This window comes from Taudactylus pleione, unplaced genomic scaffold (genome assembly GCF_031769625.1).
Source record: "Taudactylus pleione unplaced genomic scaffold, aTauple2 ptg000659l, whole genome shotgun sequence".
Lineage (NCBI taxonomy): Eukaryota > Metazoa > Chordata > Amphibia > Anura > Myobatrachidae > Taudactylus > Taudactylus pleione.
Genome location: NW_028285061.1, coordinates 2,918,301 through 2,945,820, shown reverse-complemented (window position 1 = coordinate 2,945,820; position 27,520 = coordinate 2,918,301). Strand labels below are relative to the sequence as shown.

At 41.7% G+C, this 27,520-nt stretch overlaps 1 protein-coding gene across 1 annotated transcript in view; it reads right to left on the bottom strand.

Annotated features, from left to right (window-relative positions):
* The window catches only part of SVIL (supervillin), a 275,366-nt gene that overhangs the window by 89,236 nt on the left and 158,610 nt on the right, over positions 1-27,520 (bottom strand). Inside the window, exons 12-17 of the mRNA XM_088455534.1 lie at positions 22,265-22,401; positions 19,315-19,410; positions 13,120-13,375; positions 9,649-10,243; positions 3,496-3,706; positions 848-986 (exon numbers count right to left, since the gene is read on the bottom strand). Coding sequence (XP_088311660.1) covers positions 848-986; positions 3,496-3,706; positions 9,649-10,243; positions 13,120-13,375; positions 19,315-19,410; positions 22,265-22,401 — 1,434 coding nt within the window. The remainder of the gene's footprint in view (positions 1-847; positions 987-3,495; positions 3,707-9,648; positions 10,244-13,119; positions 13,376-19,314; positions 19,411-22,264; positions 22,402-27,520) is intronic.

Here is a 27,520-nt window from a genome sequence, read left to right as displayed (position 1 = left end):
GGAGTTAGTAAAACCATAGCACATTGTTTTACTAACTCCCTTTATCATCACAGTAGTGGACAAAAGGTGGCCAATGTGCCTGATATCGCCCTCTGGACAGAGTAATTCCTGCTCCCCTACCTAGCCACTCAGAGGTCATAACATAACTTACTATTTGAGCTGTATAAATCTTTATAATGACACTATAAATTTATCATGTGGTCTGTCCCTTTTCCTCTAAGGTAATGCGTATCCCTCTGTGGGAACCATGAGCACCAAATATATAAAGTTGTTGGGAGGTAGTAACCAGCTACTAGCAGTAGTTGGGAGTAAGTGAAGGACAGTAATTAGACTAATCAGAAACTACACCCACAAGCAGAAACAGTACGTGGAGCAGTACTCAAAGTAGTGACAAGTCAAGTGCCCTCTTACAGCCACTCAGACAACAAGGATAACAAAAGCTGAGCTACTTTGAATGCACTCTGCATTCTGAAAATATTGGATGACCTTTATGCCAAGAAATGACGAGCTTGTAGGGCGAGCACCATGCAACTACACAGCTGCGCAAAGCACATTATAGTTTTAGTGGAGCACTACCAGCACGCAAGACAGAATTAGTCTCAGAAAATGTTTAAATTGTTTCAACAGTCTAAAAAACAAAAATGTATAAATGTGTTTACAACAGAGTCCCCAACACAATGCTCAGCCCAAGACAGCTATGGAGTTAAAAGTTATTGGTTTAGAAATTTTAAGGTCAGAGTTAAATATCAGCCTCTGAAGCAGCAATTAGCTGGATCCAAACAGGACTGTTCTATCTCACAGTGCTTGTACAAGCTGCAGAGTTTATTCCTAACATGGTTCTCTTTACCTTCTTTTTCAGTGACTGCTCAATTTCTTGCAGCTGGGTGTGTGAGCTGCGCTCTATGACTGACACTTTGCTGTACTCCTGCTTTTTGTTAAGCCTGTTCTTCCAGTCTTCCTCCCCGCTCTTCTTCAACAACGCCAGCCTAAGAAGGAATAATATGCCACATTGTTTAGGAGACATTCTTAGCAAGTCACGCTGTCCACAGAGACCCGAATGATCATTGCACTGCAGTTTTAGGACAAAAGATTCATCAATTTGAACATCAAGTGACGTTATACTGCTGCTTACGGTTTAGGTACAAAGGATCCGTTGACACTATATCTAGAATCCTGGTATATTGGTTTACAAATTTAACAGTGAATCTTGGTCAAACATTAGCACATTATTAGAGTGGTGTAACACAGACACTTAACCTCTAGCACTTATCCACCTAAAAAGGGGGAGCACTAGAGTAATATCGCTCCGTGCTGACACAATGAAGTGAATGCAGAATACTCATCCTGTCACATGGGAGTACTTATGTTTTGAAACATTGCATGCAGCATTTTCAGATATAAAATCACTCTTAGTACAGATGAGTGTTCATCATTAACTTCAGTGTATCAGTATGAAGTGATTTGAGCACTATGAATGCTAACACTTTTAAAGTGCTAGCCTTCAAGTCACCTTAAGGCTCATACACACTAGACGATGTGCTGTATGTAAAGATATTGGTGAAAGATATTAGGTGTACACACTAAACGATATCGTTCAGTGACATCATTCTGCCACATCCCTGAACAAGCACTTTCTGACAATATCGTCAGATTGGCCTGTATGTTTGCACGACAGCAAACATCATTAACGCAGGAGCGCGCTTCATTGGTCGTTTGGTGCATACATACTGGACGCAATGAACAATATCGTTCACTTTTATCGTCTAGTGTGTATGCACCATAACACTGCCACTCATACTTCAGGCCTTATATATTCTAGAGCTGCACAAATCCCAAGAGCCTGGTAAACCTACGCACTAGAATGTACTGCTGGCATCTAACTTCTGGGAGTCATGTCATCTAACATCAGTGGGCCAACATCTTCTCTGGCTACTGTTAGCTCCTAGATATATGACTGATTCACTCTTGAGTTATTTTATATTAAACTTTTGCAGCAGCAACAAAGATCAATCCCCACGAAATAAAGCTGTACTACACCTCCATTATCCTACAACTCAGAAATGTGTGGGTTGGAATCCTGCTATTCAGTTACTGCCAACACCTGAGTAATTTCTTATGATGATAACAATGGGTGGAATTCAATTGAATTCTTGCTCCTGTCGGGCACGATCAGCTGCCAGCGCTACATTTCAGCTCGCAGCCCCTGGGGGGTGAGAGCTGAAATGTGCGAAAAGTGACAAGTTTGGGCGCCCAAACATCACTTTCCGCGATCAGCACTTTGGTCGGGTTTAGCTGCTTTACGCGGCTAAGCCCGACCACTTTGAGCACGATCAGCACGAAAATCTGGAACAATTGCATAGCGGCCCACGAACTCCTGACACTTTAGACGGGAGATGCGGGCCGCTAAAACAATTGAATTCCGCCCAATGAGTGAATGGTGGTGTCTGTGCCACAAGAGGTGTCCTCCTTCAATGACTGGGGGTGTATGACAGTGTACCCCAGCAGTTTTGCACAGAGTTCTTTAAATGAAGACTAAGCAATGCCATAATGAGGTGAGTGCTAGCCTGTAAGAGTATTAATATTAAAACTTGTCATTTTAAAAAGCAAACCGAATAAATTGAGTACAATAATCGCATGAGACACAACAATGGTCAACAACAAAAACAGAACATTAGCACTATGTTAGACTTTCTGGACATCAGAAATGGGTGATGAAATACAGTAATCTGCCAGTCCAGAGGTTACTTACATTTCTATAGATTAGGGCTCAGACCCTGCAGGGCTAGAAAGAGACAGACACTCATTGTATTGCCTCGGAGTGTTAAGCGAGATAACATGTTGAGTCACAACAAACAATAGGACATGCCTGTAACCCGCTGTTTTACGGTGTACAAGGCGGCATTATCCGATGAACATAATGCGATCGAGCCATTGAATGTGCATACAATTAAAGCATAATGAGAAACACATGACTCACTAGAATATGACTCAACAGTACCAACCCCTGTCCTCAGCTTCAGACTCCATGAAGTACAGTAAAAGTGCACAGGCAGCAAAATATACTGTAAGGACATTTCACTAAAAGGCAAAGTTCCTACTGTAATCTCTATGGAGAAATACTATGCTGTGTGCGTCTTGTTCCTACAGAAGTATCAATTCCATCAGTGTACAAAGATAAAATGTCAGATCTAATAAAATGTCATAAATGAAAATTATTTCATGCAGATGTACAAGTGGGAAATACAAGAGGTTAGTATCTAAACCTGACAATATGTACAGTGTATTTCACCCCAACAAGCCATACAACCATTTTATTAGTGATAGCATTGCAGGATGCGAGGAAAAAATGAATATGAAAAATAATGTAACCAAAAATAAAATTAGGAGTAGAGTATAGCAAGCATGCAGACCTACAGCTCCCTTCCCTGGGAACATATAATAATATGCACACTACATACGCTATCATTGATTTCTCATATGTTGCTATCTCAGTACCTGTCTCTGATGGACATTGCTTTGCCAGAGATGTCAAGATCCTCCTCTGTTTTGATCTGGATGCCTGGGGAAAGATCAGCTGTTTTCTCGCAGGGCTCCCCTTCTTCTGGCTCTGCTGCCTGTGGTCTGCAGGACACGGCGGGCGAAGTGTGAGAAGCTGCCTGTGTTGAAGTGCTGCCAAGAGGTACAGAGGCCGGCTCCACAATCTCTGCTTATTGTGAGGGAAAGCTCAGCATTAGTGAGCAGTCACAAGGCTCGCAGTCTTCTACTTGTAACCCCCTCCCCTCTAATCTGCCTGCTGAGCTCATCCCTTTGGTAACACATGTGTTTCCTAAAAACTATAATATTTTTACATGCTGCTGACCTCAAATGCAAACATATCAATGCTGCACTTGGCACTGCCGGCAGTAATGACAGACCCGCACTTTTGTCAGCCTGTCCCTTTAACAAAAGTACATTTTATCTCAACTCACCTCTCGCTGGCATAAATCAAAGACTGAAATCAAAATAAAGGCATAATGCCTAGAACTACCGACACATGTTCCTGGGAAGGAAGGCTTCATTTAGTGTGAATGAACATTTATTTAATTAAAGTATTTATAACCTTTCCCCCGGGGCAGCAAGGCAGCACAGAGCCTCTGTTAGAAGACACAGGATGTTGTTAAGCCAGAGTACACATAGAAATGGGCTTGCAGAGACTAGATAAAGTTGATACTGTCAGATGACTGTAATACAACTACTGTATACTCACTAATGTAAAGTTTTCATGTCTAACTGAAATAAATTAGGTTTAAGACAAAAAAAAGAAAATCGCACCGATAAGGTTATACTCCAATTCTCAGGAGACCTTTAACTCTTAATACTTTAGCAGTTAAATATTTTCTGCTATTAACGAAGATTACACCAATTATAATACAAGTAATGGATCCATATATTGCAATGATGAGATCTAACAAGATTTACAAAGTTTGTCTGCAATGTAGATTCAAGGCTCTGCAAATAGGCTGTATCTATGCAGATCTGCGCACTTGGGCGGCCAACAGGGGCAAATAAATTGCGGCTTACATCTTCTTACAAGGAATGTCTTCCTTTCTTTAATCCATCATTCCTTACTTCTGTGCGGCGGGGCTGGTTGTAAAATAATGGCGGTAATATAAAGCTTTTATTACAAGAAGCCATGTGTCCATTAATTATAGTGATGGGCTGTGGACTCTTCTAATCCACCTTATTATACACCTGATGGGTTCCCAGATCAGCTAGGAATTATTAAAAATAAATAAATAAATAGAAAGGATTACAGCAACCACAATGCAACCTATGAATCTGGCAATCCATACAAAGAACCATCTAGCATCAGTAATAGAATCGCTACCAATTATTTATACGCCTGTAATTCCGCGTACACACTAGACAATATTTTGAACAATTGAACGATATCGTTATGGTTTAATCGTTCAAAATATCGGCTAGTGTGTATGTGAAAAATTAGTCCAGTCAGCTGTACATGCAGCCCAATCTGGGGTTATCACGAGCGATGCCATGCTGCTGAATGTAGCATGGTCCTGCTGCCCTCCCCGCCGTCGTCCGTCGCTGGTCGACATTGGCAAGACCGTATACACTTGCCGATGCCGGCACCCCCGCTGGGCCCACCGATTACGATATTGCCGCATACACACAACGTGTAGTGTGTATGCGGCTTAAGAACTATTTCCAGCAAACATGTACAATCAATCTAAATAAGAAAAAAAAAAACACAATTATGAGGTGACTCAGCAAAACCAATTTAGGCTCAAGTAATGCAGGATTTATCCACCAGTAGACAGATGACAAGCCACAGGATGCATTCCATCTTATACATAAAATATCTGTAGCCATATTAGTCACAGTGCATAATACTGCAAAAAAACATGGCAGCAGGATACTCTACATTGGTTATATTTGAAGTGGTACAATTTTACTATAAAACAAACAGGACGCTTTGCCACTCTACAGTACTTCACTTTTAGGACAGCCATAAAATATTTATATTTAGTGTGCATCTGGATTTTCCAGGGCGTGTGAGAATGTCTGATCTGTATATTTAGTGTAGATTCTATTTCTTTTGTACATTTTCATACAGCAAGATCCGGTGTGTGTATGCGTGAATTTGGTGTGGATTTGCCGCGTGCAAGCGTGGATCGAAGGGCCGCGATTTTCAATGTCATTGCTGGAATTTACATGCTTGAGGCGGTGAACTGGATTGAACTCTTAGGGTCGTATTCAATTAGTTTCGCATGCCAGACTTTTCGCCTGCATTGCGTAATTTAGCCGCGGAAACTTATCGTACGTGTACCCGCAATTCACCCTATTCAATTCCAAAAGAGGTGAAAACGGAGACACGCGATGTCACAACAGGCTAAAAGTGATGTCAGAATCAGGGAAATCAGCCTGAACCCCCCAAAAAGATGCAGAAACATTGGGGATCAATGTAGTAGTGCCCCATTTGCCGTAATAAAACTGTTTGGGGTACTTAAGTTTGCACAATTGCCACTAATTAGAATATTTGAACAAGTGTTGAAGAATGGCATAAAGCAGTATTTTTAGGAGAAAATAAGTAGTCCTGGCAAATTTGGGGTACCTGAAAATGGGTGCTAGCATATTTTAATTGTCTCTAAAGTGCAGTTTTAAAAAATGCGAATTTCCACCATCATAAAAGCACCTGCAATCCAAAAACACTTGACTCCTTCTTAGTGCACCCCCAGAACTTTATTTCGCTAGCTTGCGAACTTGTACCCCCACTTTGTGCTTTTTCACTCCCATATTCAAAGTACTTTTCTGGGGTAAGGTTTTTTTTTTTTAGTTGTCCCGAGCTGTCCCGAGGGTTCTGAGTGGTTTCCCCACTTTGCACCCAAAACAAAAAAAACTGTTGCACTTCTTTTCTCCTGCTATTCAGAGGCGAATCTTTTTCGCCTATTACATTGCATTGACTTTCCGCGTACGCAAAAAGCAGATGGAATTGAATATGGAGATAAGTTTCCGCCTAACGAAAAGACGCAATTGGCGATACTTTATTCGCGGATCCCGGCTTTTCGCTTCTAATTGAATACGGCCCTTTGTGTGGATCAGACATGTGCATAAGTCACTTTAGTGTGGATCTGGCGTGTGCGTATATGAATTTAGTGTGGATCCGGCGTGTACGTATATGAATTTAGTGTGGAACCGGCGTGTGCGTACATATGAATTTAGTGTGGATCCGGTGTGTGCGTACATGAATTTAGTGTCGATCTGGCGTGTGCGTACATGAATTTAGTGTGGATCCGGCGTGTACGTATATGAATTTAGTGTGGAACCGGCGTGTACGTATTTGAATTTAGTGTGGAACCGGCGTGTACGTATATGAATTTAGTGTGGATCCGGCGTGTGCGTACATGAATTTAGTGTGGATCCGGCGTGTACGTATATGAATTTAGTGTGGATCCAGCCCTCTCAAGTAACATGCATAATGTACATTTTAAGGGATTGATGCAAGTTTATTTTTCATAGAAAGGGGTGGACAATTAAAAATATTGTGATATGGAATTTGATTACAAAAACTACATAAAGTTTACCAGTAGTGTAATCTCCATATAACTATTCTTTCACATAAAACCATTTGGGGGTGAATCCTATTAAGTGCGAGGGGGGCTGTGGACATAAATGAGAGAGGCTGGAAGTGCGATATATAGCTGCACTTGCACCTGATAGGATTGACCCCTTGGTGTGGTAGCATGAAAACATATTGTGTTAATGAAGAAAATGAAAGAGAATCTCAGCTAACATCACCTAACATCAGACTCTCTATATTACCCCAATGTACAACAAATATGTGTCAATGAACTAAAATGTTTTTCAATGATGGCAACCACCAATAAAGGAGTAATACAGACAACATGCTGTATATCTTTATTATTAGCACAGTTTTTTCAGTTCTAATAAAATGTACCTCAGTCTTTTTAAAATGAATTCTCTAATAATGAATTTGATTGCTCTTTAAATGGCACAAATAGCAGCCCAAACTCTTAGGTGTTTCCCAATTGTTTAAACAATGCAATTTATCCTGTGACCAACACAGGCACAACAGAGCCAGCACATGCTGCTGCTTTGGGATTAAAGTCCAGGACAGAAAATAGGATTGTGCTGCAAACCTTGGTAAGTACACTATAAACAACAGGGGATTATATATAAACAACCTACTCAAACTTTGCCAAATGCCATTTGTGGTTGTGGATGCACTGCAAGGTTCCATGTTCACTGTACCGGTTATAAACACACTATAAAAATATATAATCAGAAAAAAAGTGGCACTGAGTGTACCAATATTCTCCCTGCTCACAAATAAATACATGATCTTTTAAAGTATAAATAAAGGTGTTTATAAATACTACCACTTTCTGAGCAATATTCTTTATTTGCATAAAAGAATCTCTCTATGTCGCTCTTCATAGACAGTGCATAATGAACGGAGACAATATCGGCCCACCCAGCGCCACTTTCTTTGCTATATATATTTTTAGATTATTCTCATTGGGAGGGGGTTTTATCCCCTCCATAGGATTAGGCTGCAGAGGAAGCATGGTCAGATAACTCCATACTTTATGCTAAACACAGATAATATACAAGTTGGAGACCTATCTATTCCACCAGTATATCTGTAGGCATTGCACATAGCAAAGACATTTTGCTATAATTTTCTAAACTGTAAAAGAAAAAAGGACCAAACAAAACCTAATTTTGTAGTCACTGTGGAAGAGTTTGCATTAGCATTCCCCAATGTCTATGTGTATGAAGAGTTTGGAGCCATATAGTCTGCAGAATATCATTAATTGTTTCAAAGATAATGGCCTCAAAGCCCTTTTCCAGGTATTGAAGGATGGTCATGGGGCACTGTACCAGACACAGAATGACAGCTGGGTTCTACACAGAAGTGGCTCCCTCAGATCTCCGAACACACCTATAGCATTACAGAAGCAGAGGTCTACACAATATACAGGACCATACTACAGTGAGCAGATCGTGTCCCAGATAGGACACCCTAAAGTACTTTGGAAGATAGAAAGGCTTTTATAAAATCTGACAGCACAATCTCATGGTGTAATATACAAGAACAGAGTGTGTTTTGGGTTCCCATCAATAATAACACTTATTGGTACCTGGTGGAGGGGAAGGTGGGAGTTAGGGCTCCATAACTGGGCAACCAAAGCTGCCCCACAGTGCAGGAAAAATAAAGCAAATCATTTAATCTAGCTCTAGTCAATAAAGATAGCTTTGCTTGGCTACAGTGCTGGGTTATTCATATTGGGCAATTATGGAGCTCCAATACGGTCATCCCACACTGACACCGACCAACATGACTAATGCTCACTGGGCTACACCAACCTGCAACCACAATAAAACAGACTGGCTACATTACATTCCTAGCCACATTCAGTTCACTTCTGCAACACTTACAAATGTGCTCACACTCCTGTGAAACACGGCAGAAACGCATGCCTGCATGACACGTTACTGAAAAAATGTGTTATGTAGCAATATATGTGGGATAAGGCAGTCCTGTAACTATATAACAATCCTGGAGATCAGAGTGACTTCCAATATATACATAATAATTTGCTGTATGGAGCCACTTATTCCTTAGCATACACATTAATGAAGATATTATAAAAATCGGTGAATTCTGATGACATCACTGTACAAGGACATATACATATTATAGCATCACTTGTGTATAATATTGAGTTACGCTGTGCCGCCTACAATACCTACATATCCTAAGATGCTCAGCTGACCAAATATCATGAGCGTTACAGTTCTAGATTACTGTGCGCACCGCCGCATAATGCTACTTTATCTGAAGAGATTACATCTTATAGGGTGCAATTAAATATTAGAGCCCCTCGGCCAGAGGCGAAATGCATGACTGGCATAACAATCTACCACATGCAGTAAAACCTCAATATGAGTATAAACACAAACATGTTCAGATCAGGAGCCAGAGTAAAGAAATATTATAGAAAAAATACAAATACATATAATACTACACTGCAAAGCTAGACTACCAGCTGTGACTGCTGCCTCTCAGTAAAAAAATATACAGTATTCTTAAATCATGTTGTTCAATTCAGAACAGTTTCTCACCAGTAGCACTTTTCACGCTCCACAAGCTTGTGTCTGACTGCACAGCCTGCCTCTCAGGCTGCATATCATCCAGCTCTACCTGCGGGGTGCTTTCTGCTATTGGCAGATCTCGTAGCAAAGCAGGTTGCAACAGTGTCTGTGGACTGAGCAATTCCACCGTGCTCTTACTTGAGAGGACATGCCCAAGCGATTTCTGGTCTTTTACAATTTCCTCCTCCTTTGACAAGTCCAGAATAGAATGAATGGCTTCCTTCTGAGAAGAGTTACATTTTCTCATGCTGCGATCTGCTGCCACGGGCACCCTGGTCTCATCTAACATTGGCTTCCTTAACTCCTTGTCTTTGGCTTTATCAGTAGGAGAAGAGCTCCACAACTCTGACAGCAACAGGCTCCGCTCTGTAATGTTTCCCGAGTCCACTGAAGTGTGAAGCGCAGTTGAAGTGCTGGAGACACTTGATATTCTCTCCTCATAATTCGATGGCTTTGTGACATTTATGTCCCCGGGATACACAGGCGACGATCGAGAAGTTAAAGTTGCCACAGATGTTACAATGGCTTGAGTTAATGGAGCGATCTTTTCACCTCCGTTCTTAAACTGCAGTCAAAAGAACCAAAAACCATGTTAGTGTACGGACAGAGTTTCTACATTTCCTAGTTTACTACTATTTTTTTCTCCAGGATATTTAACCAACATTGTAAAAAGTGATTAAGCTAAAACAAAAAAAATATACATAATCTTCAGATTCATCAAAGAAATTACCAACTTCATTTAAAATGTATATTTATGTATAGTTCATGTATCAGCTATATCTGTTTTACCCATTTGTTAACTGCGTTAACAAAATGTACACAACAAAAGCAAAGCACTTTCCCCCATAACACCAGCAGAGTAGCATACGGATGCAACACATTTATGGGACTATCAGAGATGGGGCATATTTTGTACCAATTTAAAATTTTGGGAAGTTTGACACTAAGTAAGAGATTTAAGAGCAATTCCTTCACGGTTTAGCTCTCAAGCCGCTATGGCCGGTATTCAATTACACCAGATATATTTTCGGGAGAGAAAAACTGGTATTTTACGCAGATTTCTTTTTATCACCGTATCCTAATTGTTCAGCCGAACAAATAGGATCCGTAATAAGTTCACGTACTTATGTGTTTTCTGGCCGAACAATCCTAAAAACAAGGCACTGTTTGGAGATGATTTTTCGGAACATATCCAGAAAAATAATCCCAGATAACTGCCAATGTCGAGCCAGACTTCGAGGCGAATTGGATATCCCCAGGGGATCCATTAGCATTGGTAAATTACAGCTGCTAATAGGATACCGGCCTAATACACCTTCATGGGTCAGATTTGTGATTCTTTACTTTGGATTTTGACATTTAGAGATAGCATACCTCCCCCCTCTGGGTACAGAAATACCACAGGCTATTTCACATATGTGAAACCATCCTAAAGTACTGTACAGCAACAGTACAATATATCTTTTGTAAGTTAATGTTACAATATGACCAGATATTTATCACTTCAATTAAATAATCAAATCAATAGAAAGAATTTTCTTAAACTAAACCAAAAACTTTAAATCATGCCATAAATACTTACTTTTGATGTATGTATGTATGTATATATATATATATATATATATATATATATACACACATATATATATATATACACACACACACACTAGGGATGTGCATGCTCGGATAGGTTCGAGTTTGCACGCCGAGTTCGGATTTCTCCCTCAGAAAGAGGCAAAACATCATCTTGCATGGACAAAGTCAAGGAATGATGATGTTTGATCATGCAAGATGACGTTTTGCCTCTTTCTGAGTTCCGTTTTTTTGGAAGGAAAAATCCGAACTCGGCGTGCAAACTCGAACCTATCCGAGCCTGCACTTCCCTAATATATACACATATATACATACATATACACACACACGTTGAGTGTCCCATATCCAAATATTCCGAAATACGGAATTATTTTGGCATGACAGATAATGAAACCTTTGATTTTTGATGGTTCAATGTACACAAACTTTGTCTAAGGCACAAATTATTAAAAATATTGTATAAAATTACCTTCAGGCTGTGTGTATAAGGTGTATATAACTCATAAATGAATTCTTTGTGTATATTTGGGTCCCATTCCCAAGATATTTAATTATGGAACGCAAATATTCCACAATACGGAATATTCCATTATCCAAAATACCCCTGGTCCCAAGCTCAGTTACACATTTTAAAAACCGCAACAGATAAAATCTGAGAGGCATTGTTCTAATGTCATATTTTGAAGGGGTTGTGCGGATTTCTTTGTTAATTATTTATTCTTTAAAATTAGGAGAGTAGTGCATTTTACTGCAGTAACATACCTTCAAACCAAATACACTGACAAATGGATGATATGGAAAGCAGGACTGCACAAAGGTCATCCTGACAACGAATAATTCGCCAGCATGACATTCAAATCCACCACGTGACATATTTAGGAGATTCTGTATATTGTTACGAAGGTGTACAACCAGGACAGCGGGGCTGATTCAGCATTGGATGGAACTGCAAAGCTGCATACAGGCTGCAATTCCGTCCTTGCTAATATGCAAATGCAGCAGGTGGTGTATTACACCCCCTACTGCATTTGCGATCTCAGCACTGCGACCGAGGTCGTAGGTTGGGATCACCATCACGACCATCGGTGGCCGATGGTTGATGGTGCCGCGCTCTCAGTAAGCCTCAGTTTACTCAGGCTGGCCGGCTTGCGAGGCCAAGAAACTGCTTCTGTCGACGCAGTCCCTGGTCTTGTCATTCACGGAAAACGGGGTGGACATGCACCCGTTTCCAAGAAAGTTGGGCGACCCAGTCTTCGCACCTCCCCTTAAATGCTCTGACTGTCAATCAGGCAGAGGCATCGAAGGGGTTGCATGCGATTACGCAGGACCCATTCTGCACACTCGCAGTATGGATCCTGCGAAAATCAAAAATCCACATTCAGTATTTGCACTTGTGTGCACTGCTGAATCAACCTCAGTGTTCAAAAATAGTAGAAAAAAAAAAAAAAAAAAACTTTATTGCTCAGGGTAATGTTGGAAAGTGCAGGACAGCTTTTCAGGAGTGCATAGCCTTTAATCCATTTTAAAATTGTTCAGTTAATGTTGTCTACACACTTCACAATATAAACAGTGATCATAGCAAATGGTTTTGATAGAATCACATGCATCTCAAAGTAGGGTGAACAATTCAAATCATGCTACCTTTTAAATCTAACTGGAAGATATTGATCTGCCTGTGCTTCCCACTTCATGTTTAGTCCAAACTGAGCCTGAAAAGGTTCAAACTTTACAATTTAAACTCAGGAGAGAGACTGGATCAGCCTGTGTGCCGCCAGCTTTAGTGGAAGTAGAGCGGAAATATAGAACAAAATTTTATTTTTTACTGAACGAAAAAAGGTAGCTATATACCTGTTCAACTTCAACCAAAGTAACAGGCTGAGTCTGATATCGTGCATTCATTCTTCGCTGTTTGATATCCATCTTGCTTCGGACAGATGCCTCCTTAGTGATGGGCTGGGAAAGCTTGTTAAATAAGGCCATCTTCTCAGCTAAAGACAGAGAGGAAGAGTCTGGTTCTTCAGGGATATCTTCTTCTACACTGGTTTCTTTAGCCACTTCCACCTCAGTCTTGGACGCAGCTTTCTGTTGCGCAGAAGCCTGCAGACTAGACAACAGTACACAGAAAGAAGATGACAAATGACACACACAGCTGCCTGTGACCATCATAAAAATGCATGCATTTAAACACAGAAAAACCATGCCGAACAAATCAAACACCACATTAAAATTGTCAGGAAATGGTCTAGTATACATAGATCATGTGAAAGATTATAGTCATCACACAGGACTTGCATCACTTTCCTCAAGGTTCCCAATCACTTATGTTGTACGAAAGACGCAAAAAATATAAAAATTTAATTAAAGTCATAAGTTTGGATAAACACAGATAGTCTCTGGTTCCAGCTGTGACCAGTAATCAATTAGCTCCATTTCCAGCATGCTTATACCTATAAAAGTCACTGTTAATAACATTCCAACGCTAGATGACATATTAAATTATACAATGACAAAAAACAGATGACCTATGTTCAGATTTTATTCCCCAAAAAAAAGTTACTTTAGTCCCAGTGAAACATTTTAAAAAAAATATAAAATCTATTCCCCTTTATATATATTATTTTGTTAGTATTTGAAGCAAGCAATATGCTAATTGAATTGTCTACACACAGTCGAGAGAAGAAAGCTCAATCAATTATCCATGAGCCAAGGTGCCATCGAGGTCCTATAGAAGGTGTGCAAGAGTACTAAGCAAGGAAAGACTAAAGAAAAAAAAATTATATACAGGGTTGTTCAGCAAACTGAAGAGAGTTTTAAGACTCACAATGAAGAGAAATTTGGGCAACAAGTACTTAAGAGCTAGCCATCTATTGAAAAAAAAAAAAAAATTCGGTACAAAACTTGTCACCAGGTGGCACTGTTGCAATAGAAATCACTTGAATAGCAATACAATGGTTCAATATGTCCTCCATTGTGGTCAACAAAAGTTTCCATTTGAAGAACTGTATCCTCTGAAGCACTGTTTGTCCAAATTTCTCTTTGTTACAAGCCTTAGAACTCACTCCAGAACGTTCTAAATATGGATACTTTACATTTTAACAGCCCTGTATGTTTTTCGTACATATTGGCTAATGTGGGAGATGTTGCCTATATGGCACTAAACCATTACAAAGATATGCAATCTAAAAATGTAGTATGAGTTCGTGCAAAAAGTGTTAAGTGTTCATTGCATATAAAGAGTGTTTGGTGGCTCCCACATTATGTTCATCGTGCAGTTGCTCCAGGATATGCTGTGGAATGGTCGGCTGAAGGATCGAGACTGGACCTAGAGCTATAGTTTATCTGGGAAAGGTGAATATTATATCACATAAGCACTGATTTCGAATGCTTTTGTGAGCAGGTATTAATGTTGGCTTTTTAATATATATACACACAGATTTTGTCTAAAGTATTCTAATTCCTGATTCGCTTAAAGTCTAATGGCTAAATACAGGGGCGGAACTATGGGAGACAATGGAGGCGCCTGCCGCCGAGCTCCAGCACTGAAGGGGCACCTCATCCATTGCCACCATACACTAGTGGAGAGCTCCGCATCAGACCATCACCTGCCGTCTCCGTCTATCTATAGCCTGTCCCAGCTCATTGGTGTCACTGTTCCTCAGCAGCTTCTTATGTGACACGGGTGTGACACGTCCGGCGCTCTCCTCACCCACAACTCTCTGTCTCACTCCTCCCTGGCAGCAGCCCTAGCTGTGGACCATGCAGCAGAGTCCGAGTATAAGCTTGGCTGCAGATCTTCTTCCAGGAGCTGGATGTCAACAAGAATGCACCAAACAAAGCTGCGGATAAGAGGGCATGAGAGGCGGAGACCTGGGGCACCAGAGACTAGGCATTTTGTGAATTGTAGTCGCACCATAGTGGCAGTCTTACAGTATCTTGATTTAAACACCTCAAAGCCACCGCATCAGGTGGTTTTCCCCTCTACCAGGGGTATCAGGAGGGCTACCCACCCCACATCAGGTGGCTTTTCGTCTTCATCAGAAGGACTCTGAGCCTCATGATAAGTGCACCATACAGGTCACTATCTTATCTGTGACTGATACATACAGATGTGTCCACATACATCTATCCTCAGCGCGACAACGCAGGAGCGCAGAGTGACTCTGTAGCGCCAAGCATCTCTTCCCTTCACATGCGTCTAATTCGCACGGTGCACAGCAGCTTCTGCCACTTAAAATGTTCTGTGGCATGCCTATAATCTGTGTACAACTATGGGTGTATCTGCATGCAAAATGCTGCATTACAGTGTCTGTGGCTCTGATGGGGGGCACCAAATTATACCTTACCTCCGGGCATCTACGATGAGCTTACACCACTTGCTAAATACAAAAAAGTGTGCAACTCGGGATTGAAAACTCTTTGAAGTACCTCAGATAAGACTATACAAATTTAGCATTTCAGTGTGTTTCTTCACACAGGTATAAAGCTCTATTATGGTGCGATTCCACTGATTTTGCACCCCCCCCGCTGGGCATCTATAAGAATAGGGGCCCAATGGAGTAATTTAATTGTTTCTCCATTCAGGTGCCAATAAGAATTTACCGCTCCTAAAAGCACCAGGTTTAGCAATGCAAAGCGGCTTAACCATCTAAAGTGGCATTGTTAGGGCAACCACACAACAGACTTGGCACGCATTTCTTCTCACACCTCAGAAGGCTGTGAGAAGAAATGTGTTCCCTGCGGCTTTAGGTGTCTGAACGGAGCAACGATTGAATTGCTCCTTTGGGGGCCCAATCGTATAGATGCCAAGCGATATATAGAATATTTTATATATATAACACATACGCAAAATCTTGAAAGCGGCACTCCTCTAATGTGCAAAGATAGCATTAAATAGATAAATAAATATATATATTTCATGCCCCCTGAAAAAATCAAGGTGTATTTTCTATGGCATGGGAAGAAACAAACAGAAAAAAAAAAAAAAAAAATCAGGTCATATGGTTAGCTCAGTATTAATTTCAAGTGATGGGAGCCCTAATCCTTACCACTTAAGTACATATACTGGTGATTACAAATTTTACGATGGAAAAAAAAAAATAATAATTCTACTGCAATACATTTTATTCCAATAAGGAAATGGAAAATGAAAAGATATGCTCCTACTTAGATCACTTGCATGGCATCTGTGTGTGCTGCTGTGATTTCCACTGTAGTGTCACCTATGCGATTCCTGATGGATGACCCCTAAGTGAAGCTAATCGGATTATAAATGCTGGCTGCACTTCTAAGGTTTTCCAGGCATTATTTCATGCAGGTGTTCCTATCGTAAATGTCACAACATTTATACCAACATGTAATCAGGAAAGTGCTTGAGTTAGTAAAAGGAAAACAATTATGAAACAAGGAGAAGAGGGATTGCTAAATAAAAATGTTTGAATTGGGTCATTATTAAATATCTATATTGTATACATACAGTACACACCAACGTAAACAAACTAGGCAACGCTAAATACACTCTTCGGGCTGCTGCAGAATTGGGAGCAATTGTACTCTAATGCAAAATTATACCATCTTGATATGAATATCGGTCTTAATAGCAAATGCTCCTTGTTTACTTCAGTCATATGTCACATGCACTTCTCACTGGTGCCGATGTTTTCCACCATCAATAAAACTGATAAAATCTCCTGGATACTGCACAGAGACAACTCCATCTTGTGTATGACTGGTAAGATTCATATGCAAAAGCATAATATATGCTCAAGCCACATATAAATCACCAAACAGCCAGTCACAAGCGGAAATACACGACATCTACTGGCTTAGTGTACACTTGGCATTCAGGCCCTTCATATAGGCCTGTAGAATTTTTTAAGGCATCTGCCAGTGGAGAAGGACTAGAACTGATAACACCTAGTCAGTTAGGGAATCTGACACCAGCACGCCTGTCTGCTTTATGTACTGAGCATGGGCGTCTATAGCACAATTCATATTTCTTTTCTTTAAATAATGACCACATTCAGAACACATTAATATTTCGTAACACAAATAATTGTGCTTTTAGTCTCATGATTGTTTTCCTTTGTAGTGGACATTCCATTTGAATTCGGAAGGTCCAATTACAGGAGAATTGCCTGCGTTGTGCTGTTACAACAATAGAACTCCCGCAATTGCACATCTATCTGCCCGCATTTCACCCACAAAACACGTATTTTAGTTTGCAGTCTTAGGGGTGGTTATTAAAATAAACACGCACTAAAACGCAGGCATCACCCTTATTTGAATTGTCCCATTTATGCAATACTGTTGGTTTTACTCATATCATGGTGGCAGGGAGCTGCCAAAGTGAAAAGTTTTATTTAAGCATACAGTAAGTATTCCCTTTTCTGTACTTGGGCTCTCTCTGCAATGAGTGCGTAAAGTACACAAGTGTCCTACACTCATTATTATTATCATCAATCATGGTGATGTCTAAATCCCCTTCACAGACAGCACCCTGACATAATCTGCCAGTGTCCAGCATCATTCCCAGTGTCCAGCGTCATTCCCTACCATCCAAGTGGGCATAGAGGGGGAATATAACCTTGCGGAGAGCGTAGTGAGCCACCAAGCCAGAAGCGCCCGCGAGGGGACAACTTTATTCTTTAGGTGGGGACAACTTTCGGTACTTGTGTACGTAAAGTACACAAGTACCATTTAACACATTCATTGGGTTCTTTCTGCAATGTGTCCGTAAAGTACACAAGTACCCCCTTTTGCATTGTAGCATAGGGCAGGAACAATTGTTTGAAAGAAGAAACTTGATACAAAATTCTAAATTTAGTGTAGGTATTAGATGAGCTTATCATCAAAAGTGTGAATCCTGGGTAGTAAATCACATCTTCCATGTGTCACGCTTCCAACACGCATCTATGCAGTGGTCTGTTGTAGGACTTTATTAATTAAGAGAGGCAGAAGTAATTATTGATGCTCCTTCGTTATAAGAGACAGTCTCTGGCAATGGGCTTGTGATTGTGTCTAAAGGTGGGTACACACCTGAAAGATATATCTGCAGATCGAGTGATCTGCAGATGATGGTCGTTCAGTGTGTATGAACGACCATCATCTGTGCTGCAGCGGGTCCCAGCGGTCAGGGGGCGTGGCCTAATCTCGGAATGCGTGGCCACGACCCCTTCAGGAAAAAAAACATTTGCGGCGCTGGGCAGGGGGAGCTGTGTGCCCCTCAGCCCGGCGCACAGCCAATGGGGGGTGCGATCAGCGTGATTACTCCTCCCCTTTGGCATAGGAGACTGCTCGAGCTGCTGCAGACTGTGCTGGGCTGCTGTGGATGGGGAGCCGTGCCGGAGTCGGGTAAGTAGTACCCGGTCGCGGCTCCCCCCCTCTCTCTGCACCCGTGTACGGGCGATCTGCAGACATATCTTCTCATTGGCTGTGCAGCACAGCCAATGCGATGTGTGAACTACGTTGTTCAGACATATTGTCTGTACACACTGGCCGACGGGGGCACGATATTGATCGGCCAATATATCGGCCAGTGTGTACCCAGCTTTAGACAACGACTCAGTTGTGTTACACTAGGGGAGGACCATTGACAACAGCTCCTGTCTGTGAATCAGAAGAGCAGCAAATTAAAGGAATGCAGGGTAAATACCTTAGAAGGCTTTAAATCCATCAGAGCTACAATATAAACCTAGCATTCTAAAGTACACAATTTTAAAATGTTCCCTTTTCGGTGGATTCTTTATCAGTTCTAACTATGAGCCGTTTCTTCTCTTTTTACAATATGGAAATTAAAATGACATACCGTGACATTTATCATTCTGGCACTGTGACAAAGGATATTGCTATCAATATACAGATATGATCAGCCATCATCTACATGCATTAGCTGTTAATAGTTTGAATTAATTTAACCCTTAAACAATATAAAGGTCATGCATCTGCAAAATAGAAACAGATATAATATGGAAAAAAAAACAGGGTTTTAAAACTGTACAAGATGCCTTGTTAATTATTTGTCATGCAAAACACCCCTTTTAGTACCTGATATGGTGCACAGAACTCTTAGTGACAGAGGGGCTAGGGACCCTTGGGGCTACAGTGTGTGTAGTCACTGTGTGTGCGGCAGGACTAGGCTTGCTTTAACATTGCAAAAAGGAAAACAGAACAACAATAAGTGAGAGAAATGGAAAAGAAAGCAAAACAAAAAGACAGCATGATAAAATTCTGGTAATCAGCCTTATTCAGATTAACAGTTATGCAGACTGCAAGAAATGGAAAAAGAGGGAAAAACAAATCCTATAGTCCTACATACTTAGGTGGACAAATTCAGGGCTTGTTTGCACCAGTCATTAACACAATAACATAACAAGTGTATTAAGTATAGGATAAATAAGAGTGACTGGCTGCCATTGTTCTGGGATCGGTATGAAATAACCTAACCTAACCTTCCCCCGTAGTACCTAACCCTAACCCCCCCCCCTAAGTGCCTAAAGCTAACCACCCCGTCCCTGCAGCCTAAGTCTCCTGGGGGGGGGGGGGTGCCTAACCATAACCTCCCCCTGGTGTGCCTAACCCTAACCCCCCCTTCAGCAAGCTTAACCCTAACCCTCTCGGGGGAGTGCCTAAGTCCCCTCTGGAAGCCTCTAACCTAACCCTCCCCCCACCCCGCAGCTGACCGCGCCCACCGCCCAGCTTACCTTCGTTCGGTATGCCGGGTGTCGGGCTCCCGGCGTAGGTATAATGACAGGCGTTGAGATTTTGACGCCTGTCATTAGTACCCTGCTGGGATTTGACAGTCGGGAAGCCGGTGGTCGGCATTTCTGACTGCATCCCATTGTTCTCACCATGCGTTGCTAACATGTTACATTTGTATGCAGCATGCCTTACTTCTTACTCATTTAATGCCCACTTCCGGGACAATTGATTATATATTGGTTAAAATGCGACACAAGAAAATGATCATTAAAATTGCATCTAAAGTACGGAAGATTTGTAGCCACTTTTTCATAGCATACGTATGAACAAGCCCTTAGAACAGGGCTTGACAAATTTTTGTAAAATCTAGGAGCCAGCTTAAAAGTTTAGGAGCCAGACCATTGTCCGCGAGGGGCAGTTATTGGTGACTAGCACATATACAGTTGGAAGGGCAGTTATTGGCGAGTGGCATATATAAGGGGAGGCAGTTACTGATGGGGTGACACATATACAGAACCCCGTACAGATAGCAATACCCAATACACAGGGCACCCAATAAGATAACTCAGTCAGCAACTCAGTCAGGCTTCATCACCTCCGGCGGGCAGTGACTGCGTGGTGGCTTGGCCCTTGAGTCAGCCTTTCCCCCCCCCCATAATCCCCCCCACCCCTTGCACGCAGCAGGTGCTGCTAAGAGGCTGAGGCAGCTTCTCCTTCACCACACACACTTGCAGGAAGGAGGAGGCGGAGCCAGCCACACTGATTATATGTGGCGGGTATACTCTCCTCCACATGCATGCCCTGTCTACTCCTCTATGCACCTTCGGAGGAGCGTTTTTTTTTCTTTTTTTTGTAGTTCGCTTCATATGTAGTGTATCTGGATCTTGTAAAACCTAGCGGCAAGGACTAAAATCTTGGTTGCCATGGTGACGGGGATTTGCCGAGCCCTGCCTTAGAGAGTTTGTTCAATTACAGACTCATTCCTTGTTTGAACCTTTTTTTTTTTGTGGTTGTTGTGTCGATTACCCAACAGCTCGCCTAGCTTGCATCAAACTGAAATGTGAACGAAAGGAATGGTTTTGTATAGGGAGCTCAAGCTTTAGAGATCAGATTGATAAGCTTGCAGTCTAATAAGTAACAAAAGTTAAAAGCCAACACTATGACCAGTGATGTCATTGTAAACATGAAGGGGCATGCTGAAATATGTTGTTTAGGCAGTGATTGGTAGGAATTTATTTTTCTGCTTGTGATGAAGGGAAAGTAAATTCTTTTATACTTTATATATAAAATGTACACCTTATAGTTGTCCTATATTTACTTGAGTATGAAGACACCTATGGTGACGATTAAGCCAACATAATGGGGTAAGTGTACATTGCTTGAGAACCATTTTAGCTTTCATTGTATAGACTGACTAGATGAATGACAGCTAAGACTTGATTGGATGCTATGGGCAACACCTCCAAATGTCCTCTTCAGGAGATTTGATAAATCTCTCCCTTATGACAGTGTGAGAAGTGTCATGATTGTGGAAATGGATATAAGGCGCTGTTCACACTTTACTCAATGTAAAGTGTACAAGTCGCATGCACCCAGCAGAGCTGGCCATTTTATCTGGGAAGAACCAATAATTATGGAACTGCAGACTACTAATTAAGCAGAAAATAGTGACATTGCTGAAGCATTAGATACAAAGTGTCACTAGCTGCCAGTGGAATGATATTCTGTGGAATCATTAATATTGCACACACAAATGTCTGCCATTGTATGCACACATATACACTTAAAAAAACAAACAAAAAAAAACAGACCCCACTGTGGCTGTTTCAACAGTATACTCTTCACAAATATATTGTATACTATTAATGACCATATCGGTATTCTGCTTAGTGTGTTAAGTTCTATCTGCCAAATAACTGCTGACCAACATATTAAATGAAATATATGAAGCAGGATTATTGTTTCTTGGAATCCCACACTTTCAGCCAATAGATTGTTTTCCTTAATTACTAAGTAGCTACATCACCACCACCTTGAGGTACAGAATGCACAGCGTGATGTGCAAGGGATGAAAGAATTGGTATTTTTTCCTCACTACAGCACAGTTCAAATGATTCATGTCTTCATTCCCTTTGGTAACACTGTACCTCTTGCACTATAGCCATCATTTTGGCAGACATGACAAGAGGTGCCCAGGTCCTCAAGCTACAAGTACTTCATACTCCTCCAGCTAATGTACTGGGAAAGCAGCCTAAATCCCAGCACTAGAATAAGCTTGCACAGTGCCAGCACTTACGTTGCAGCAATCACCACTTCTTCTGTGGTGACAGGCTGTGTCCGGGACCTGTCCTGTGCACGACGCAGCCTTCTCTCCACGGCTGCATTTCTAGGACGTGTCTTAGTGCTTTTTGGATCCAGAGGTTTTTCCATTTCCTGCAATTGAAAGAATACAATGAGGAAAAAAAAAGGTCATCGGGGACAAATACTCTATTCACAATTTACATAGTGGTTACTTGCTAGTCCATTTAAATTTGGTATCTATGTCATGCAGTATTAGTGTGGGTACACCTAAACGACCGGCAATCGCACCAATGTTCAGGGCGATTTGCCTTCACCCTGGACATCGCATGATTGGCGGTACACACTTAATAGATTTAACGATCACTGTTCCGTCTTTCATTAATATGTTCAGCCTCTCATGTGATATTGTGTGATTGGCTGTGCAGCACGGCCAATCACATGATATTGCATGCAACCGCGGGAGCGTGCAAATCGGGCTTACACACTGCACGATATGCCCGATATGTTTTTCCGATTTAGCAAAATTTTGCTTTATCGTTCAGGTGTACACCCAGCCTTAGTTGGCACATGCAGAACCATAAAATGTTGGCATAACAGATACCACGACAGGAAATTGTTGCAGTATAAGCTGTAGGAAATAAAAACATGCTCCTGGTCAGGTCAAGACCAAAATGAACAGGAAGAAATGAACACTGCATAAAAAGGGCTTCGAGGCATTGTCCTTAGTCTACTTTTACCTTATTATCCTTTATTTAAAGGGCGCTTAAACATAATAGGATTTAAAGTACATACAAAATTACAGTATGAACATTACAGGACAAAAATGTATACCTGGCAGTCAAACTTTTATGAAAAAGATCTGCATGTTTATTGCTTTACACCATACACCTTATTAGCTTACTTAACTATAAAGACACGGACAACCATAGCTTGGCTAAAAAAGGTCACAGCTTTTCATTTATAAATTAGAATTAATCAACCTAACCAGGGTGGCAAAGAGGCGCTGCAGACTCAGTTCTAGCTTTCATCTCGCTCAAACAAAATATCTATTGAGGAACGACTAAACGTCCCACCTCAAGATGTACTAACGATGTGAGAGTCTCACTACCCTCCTGGGCCCATCCGAAGCGCTTACGCACATAAAAGTGCCCGGGTACCCGGGCGCAGAAAAAGACAAATTCGCCATGGGCATAGAGGGCAAGTGCCCCCACAAAGTTGTCTTACGCCACAAAGCCACTGAGCTGCAGCGTACTCTCGCCTGCTGTGCCTCCCCTAATTTGGAGAAGAAAAGACAGTGTGACACAACAAAATAACGGGTGGGATGGTGGGTTGTGAAGATCCAGAAAAAGAGGCTGGATAGAAACGAGCAGGCCAATATATACCATATTCAAACTCCTCCTTCCCTCAATGACATTGGCTTATCACACCAGCTGACCACAGAAACTTACCCAGCCACAAGGCTGTCATACCAACCACATACAGCAAAAAACCATCAGTCTTATTTATCCTCATCTCTATTCAGAATTTCGTCTACATTTAGAAAACTATCACCTGTAGCCCAGTTTAATTGAAGCAACAGATTAGTACTAAGCAAAAAAAAAAAACAAATTACTAAGGGAGAATATATGACAGCGTACTTAAGGAAGGGAAGAATACACGAGAAAAGAGGGCCCTACTCAGAAGAGTTTACAATCGATAAGAAACGTGCACAGAGGTGAGACAGGGTGTTGGGACAAAAGGGATGGGTTATGCTTCCCAGACACACAGCGATATTTTACCCGATCTGGCCGATTCCGACACATTGGAACGACAGATCGTGTAAAAACAGGATTTTGGTACTTACCGATAAATCCCTTTCTCCGATTCCACAGGGGACACTGGAGTTCAAGACAGTGGGGTATAGACGGTGGTAGAGTAGAGCCTGGCACTTTAAATAATTCAGAAGTGTGACTGGCTCCTCCCCCTCTATGCCCCATCAGCCCCAGTTTAAGAACTGAGCCCGAGAGGAGACGGAGGACCATAGGAAAACGAGGAGAAGGAGAGGACCACAGAACGGAACAAGACCCGAATGAGGGAGAACAGAGGAACCAACTGCAGGGAACATATGCAGTCACACAACCTTATAAGAAACCAAACAAAATGGCAGGTACGCAGCGCTGGGTGGGCGTCCAGTGTCCCCTGTGGAATCGGAGAAAGGGATTTATCGGTAAGTACCAAAATCCTGTTTTCTCCTTCATCCACTAGGGGACACTGGAGTTCAAGACAGTGGGGACGTCCCAAAGCCAACCTCCCGGGTGGGAAGCGCGGAGAACTTGCCGAACCCTTGGCAAAACCGAAAACCGGGATCACCAAGAACCGTAGGCCTAATGGAAAGGCAAGAGCTGAAGATCAAGTGTTGTAGAGCAGAGGAGACAATCAAGGCTCCTTGCTAAACAGCCATAGAAATTCCACACCTTACAGCGTAAATCGAATGGAATACTGCTAGCAAGAGAACAGCCGCAGATGAAAACAGCTGAACACCGTAAGCTCAGCCGAAACAGACCAAGCACGAACCAGAGTTGAACATGAGAAGCTGTATAATTTGGAGACAGCAGAATCCCAGCACTGCTGGACATAACTCATATAGTTGTACATATAACAATACCAATCTACAGATACAGAGTTGATCCTGTCCACAGACTCCTAACAAGAGTATACAGGGAGCAAACGACAAGACCGAACAGTCGCCCTGGACCATTCTTGAGGTCCAACTACTACAAGGTTGGCAACCAGAGTGAAACCATAGAAGTCTCCCATAAGGATAGAGATCCCAATGACATGAGGCAGAGGCAGCTCTGAAAGAATCGAGACCACAATTCCTTTCAGAGCGTCAGACAGCAGTACAATCAACTCAGAAACAGAGGGAAAAACAGCAACTGAAACCTTGCAGCTGGAAATCCCCATACCAGACCACTGGCAGAATGTCTGGCAGCCCATCAGTTGTCTGCCTATTGAGTGGTTACTACTGCCTGGGGCGGGTCTCGAATTAGTGTATGGGGCATCCCAGGTGGAGACCTTACAGCACAAGCCACTGTGCCGACCTGAAAAGAAACCCACAGCAACAAACTCCAAACAACATCCAACATGATGGAAGTGCGTAGGCAGTATCAACTGCTGTCCTGAACATAGTATAAAAAACAACCCGGTTACCCAAGCAGTTAAAGAGCACGGATGCAACAGTCACCCAGTGAGAGCTACCAATATAGGGAAGCAACCATACAGCAAGGCTACAGAACTAGGACAACCATAGAGGTACCCATCAGGTACCTGTCAGTGTGATGAAAATATTCACAGTACTGAACAGGAAAACCAACCAGGCCCCCTGCGTGGAACATAATGACTGTCACGCTTTAATGTAAAGATGTGCATTAGCCCACAGGCGCTACAGTCACAGTTCATTATAACCCCAACAGAAGAATAAAGTGACATTCTCAATGTTGGAACTATGCACGCCAGGAAAGCTCTAAAGGGTAGAGCCTACTGCTAAAAAGAGCGGATGGCTACTAAGTCTGCAGCTAGGATGCATAAGGGAGAATAACGGCTATGTCGTGTCAGGTTGCATGAAATCGGAGCATCTTCCGAGGCAATAGTGGGGTACCGCTTACCTGTGAGCAATTAGAAGCACTCTAGAAACTATGTAGAATGTCACTGACCTTCTCCATCTCACAGCAACCCGTCACATCGGGAATAGAGAGTAGCTTCAGTGGGCTAAAAACCAATGCTCCATAGCACAGTCTTCAGTCTGGCGATGTTGCCGTAGGGGAGACTGTAGAAAACTAGCAAAATGTTAGTGGTAACAAGAAGGTCGTACTACAGGACTCTATACCTGAGCTTGTTCCATTAGGGATATGTATCCTTATATAGATTATACATATACCCCAAGCACGGTCTGCTAGAGTAAGTATTAGTACATTAACACTTAGAATGGTTAAGTGCGTATTAGTCAAGAGGCGGGATAGTGAAAGAATTAAATAAGACCCTGTACTGGTCAAGATACACATAGAAATATTACATATTTGATAATGGATCCCACCAGTGACCCTTGACAATCATAGTGTTCACAATGAGGGATTAAACTTGAACCGCAGGGCCCATGATTTACTGGATACCCACCAATCTAATCAAGCCAGGCCTGACCCTGCCTATTCGGTGGGTGGCCCTAGACCTTCAGGCACAGAAGTGTGGTCTGTTGTCATTTAACCAAGTAAGTCCTGAGGATGGAATAGAATCTGGATTTTTATGTACTGATAGGAATGTACCCAGGGGCCACTTTATAGCCTCATTTTATTGAGATATGCGACTAAACAATAATATGGAGTACAGGAACCTATACAGAGAAAGGTACCTGTACATAGACATAGAATGCAATAATTATCCCAAGTAAAAAAGGATATATCTGTAAAGAAAACCCCAGTTAGGGCTAAAAAAAAAAAACAGGTGTTTCCCAATTATTAGGAAGTAGTCATACGAGGAACATGAATATATCGGTATACATACACACGTACACTTAGACAAATAGTTGCATGAGAAGTCAACATAGTAAGTATACTTGTCCGACTCCTGCACCAGGAGATCATTATGCTCTATATAATATATAAATATATACATAGTAGGAACCACAAATAGCGGGACTCCGAGACTTAAATAGTGATCAAAAAGGTACATCTAAACTATGTTGAAACAAACAGGCCGACGTTTCGGGGGATACGTGCCCCTTTGTCAAAGCAAGTATATATACATACACCTATATACACATACATTGTAATAATAATAACTCCCCCAAAAAGGGGGCGCCGTAGATATAAACTGACAGGAACAAAACTGTAACCCCAGAAGGGTGTAAGTGCCTATCTTATATACATGTGTGGACTACCAGAAGGCTCCCAGACAAGTATATGGTGCATATTAGAAGCCATGCCTTAGGGAATTGTGACTATCACAATGTAAACTGCAGAACATGACTCTAGTCTATAGAGCCAATATAATATATTATAGCCTACAGCTTCTGGTAATCCCAGCTGGCTTCCCATCTGTGGAACTAGAGGTAACCTAATGAATGCGGAAGCATAGGTATACCCACACATATAACAAATACATTCATAAATAGTATGTGTAAATCGAAGTTGTTGTACCAACCCACCGCAGCAGGAGAGTCCAGCCTCCAATTGCAGTATCTTTCTTTTTAAAATATGCAAGGTATCAGATATAAAAC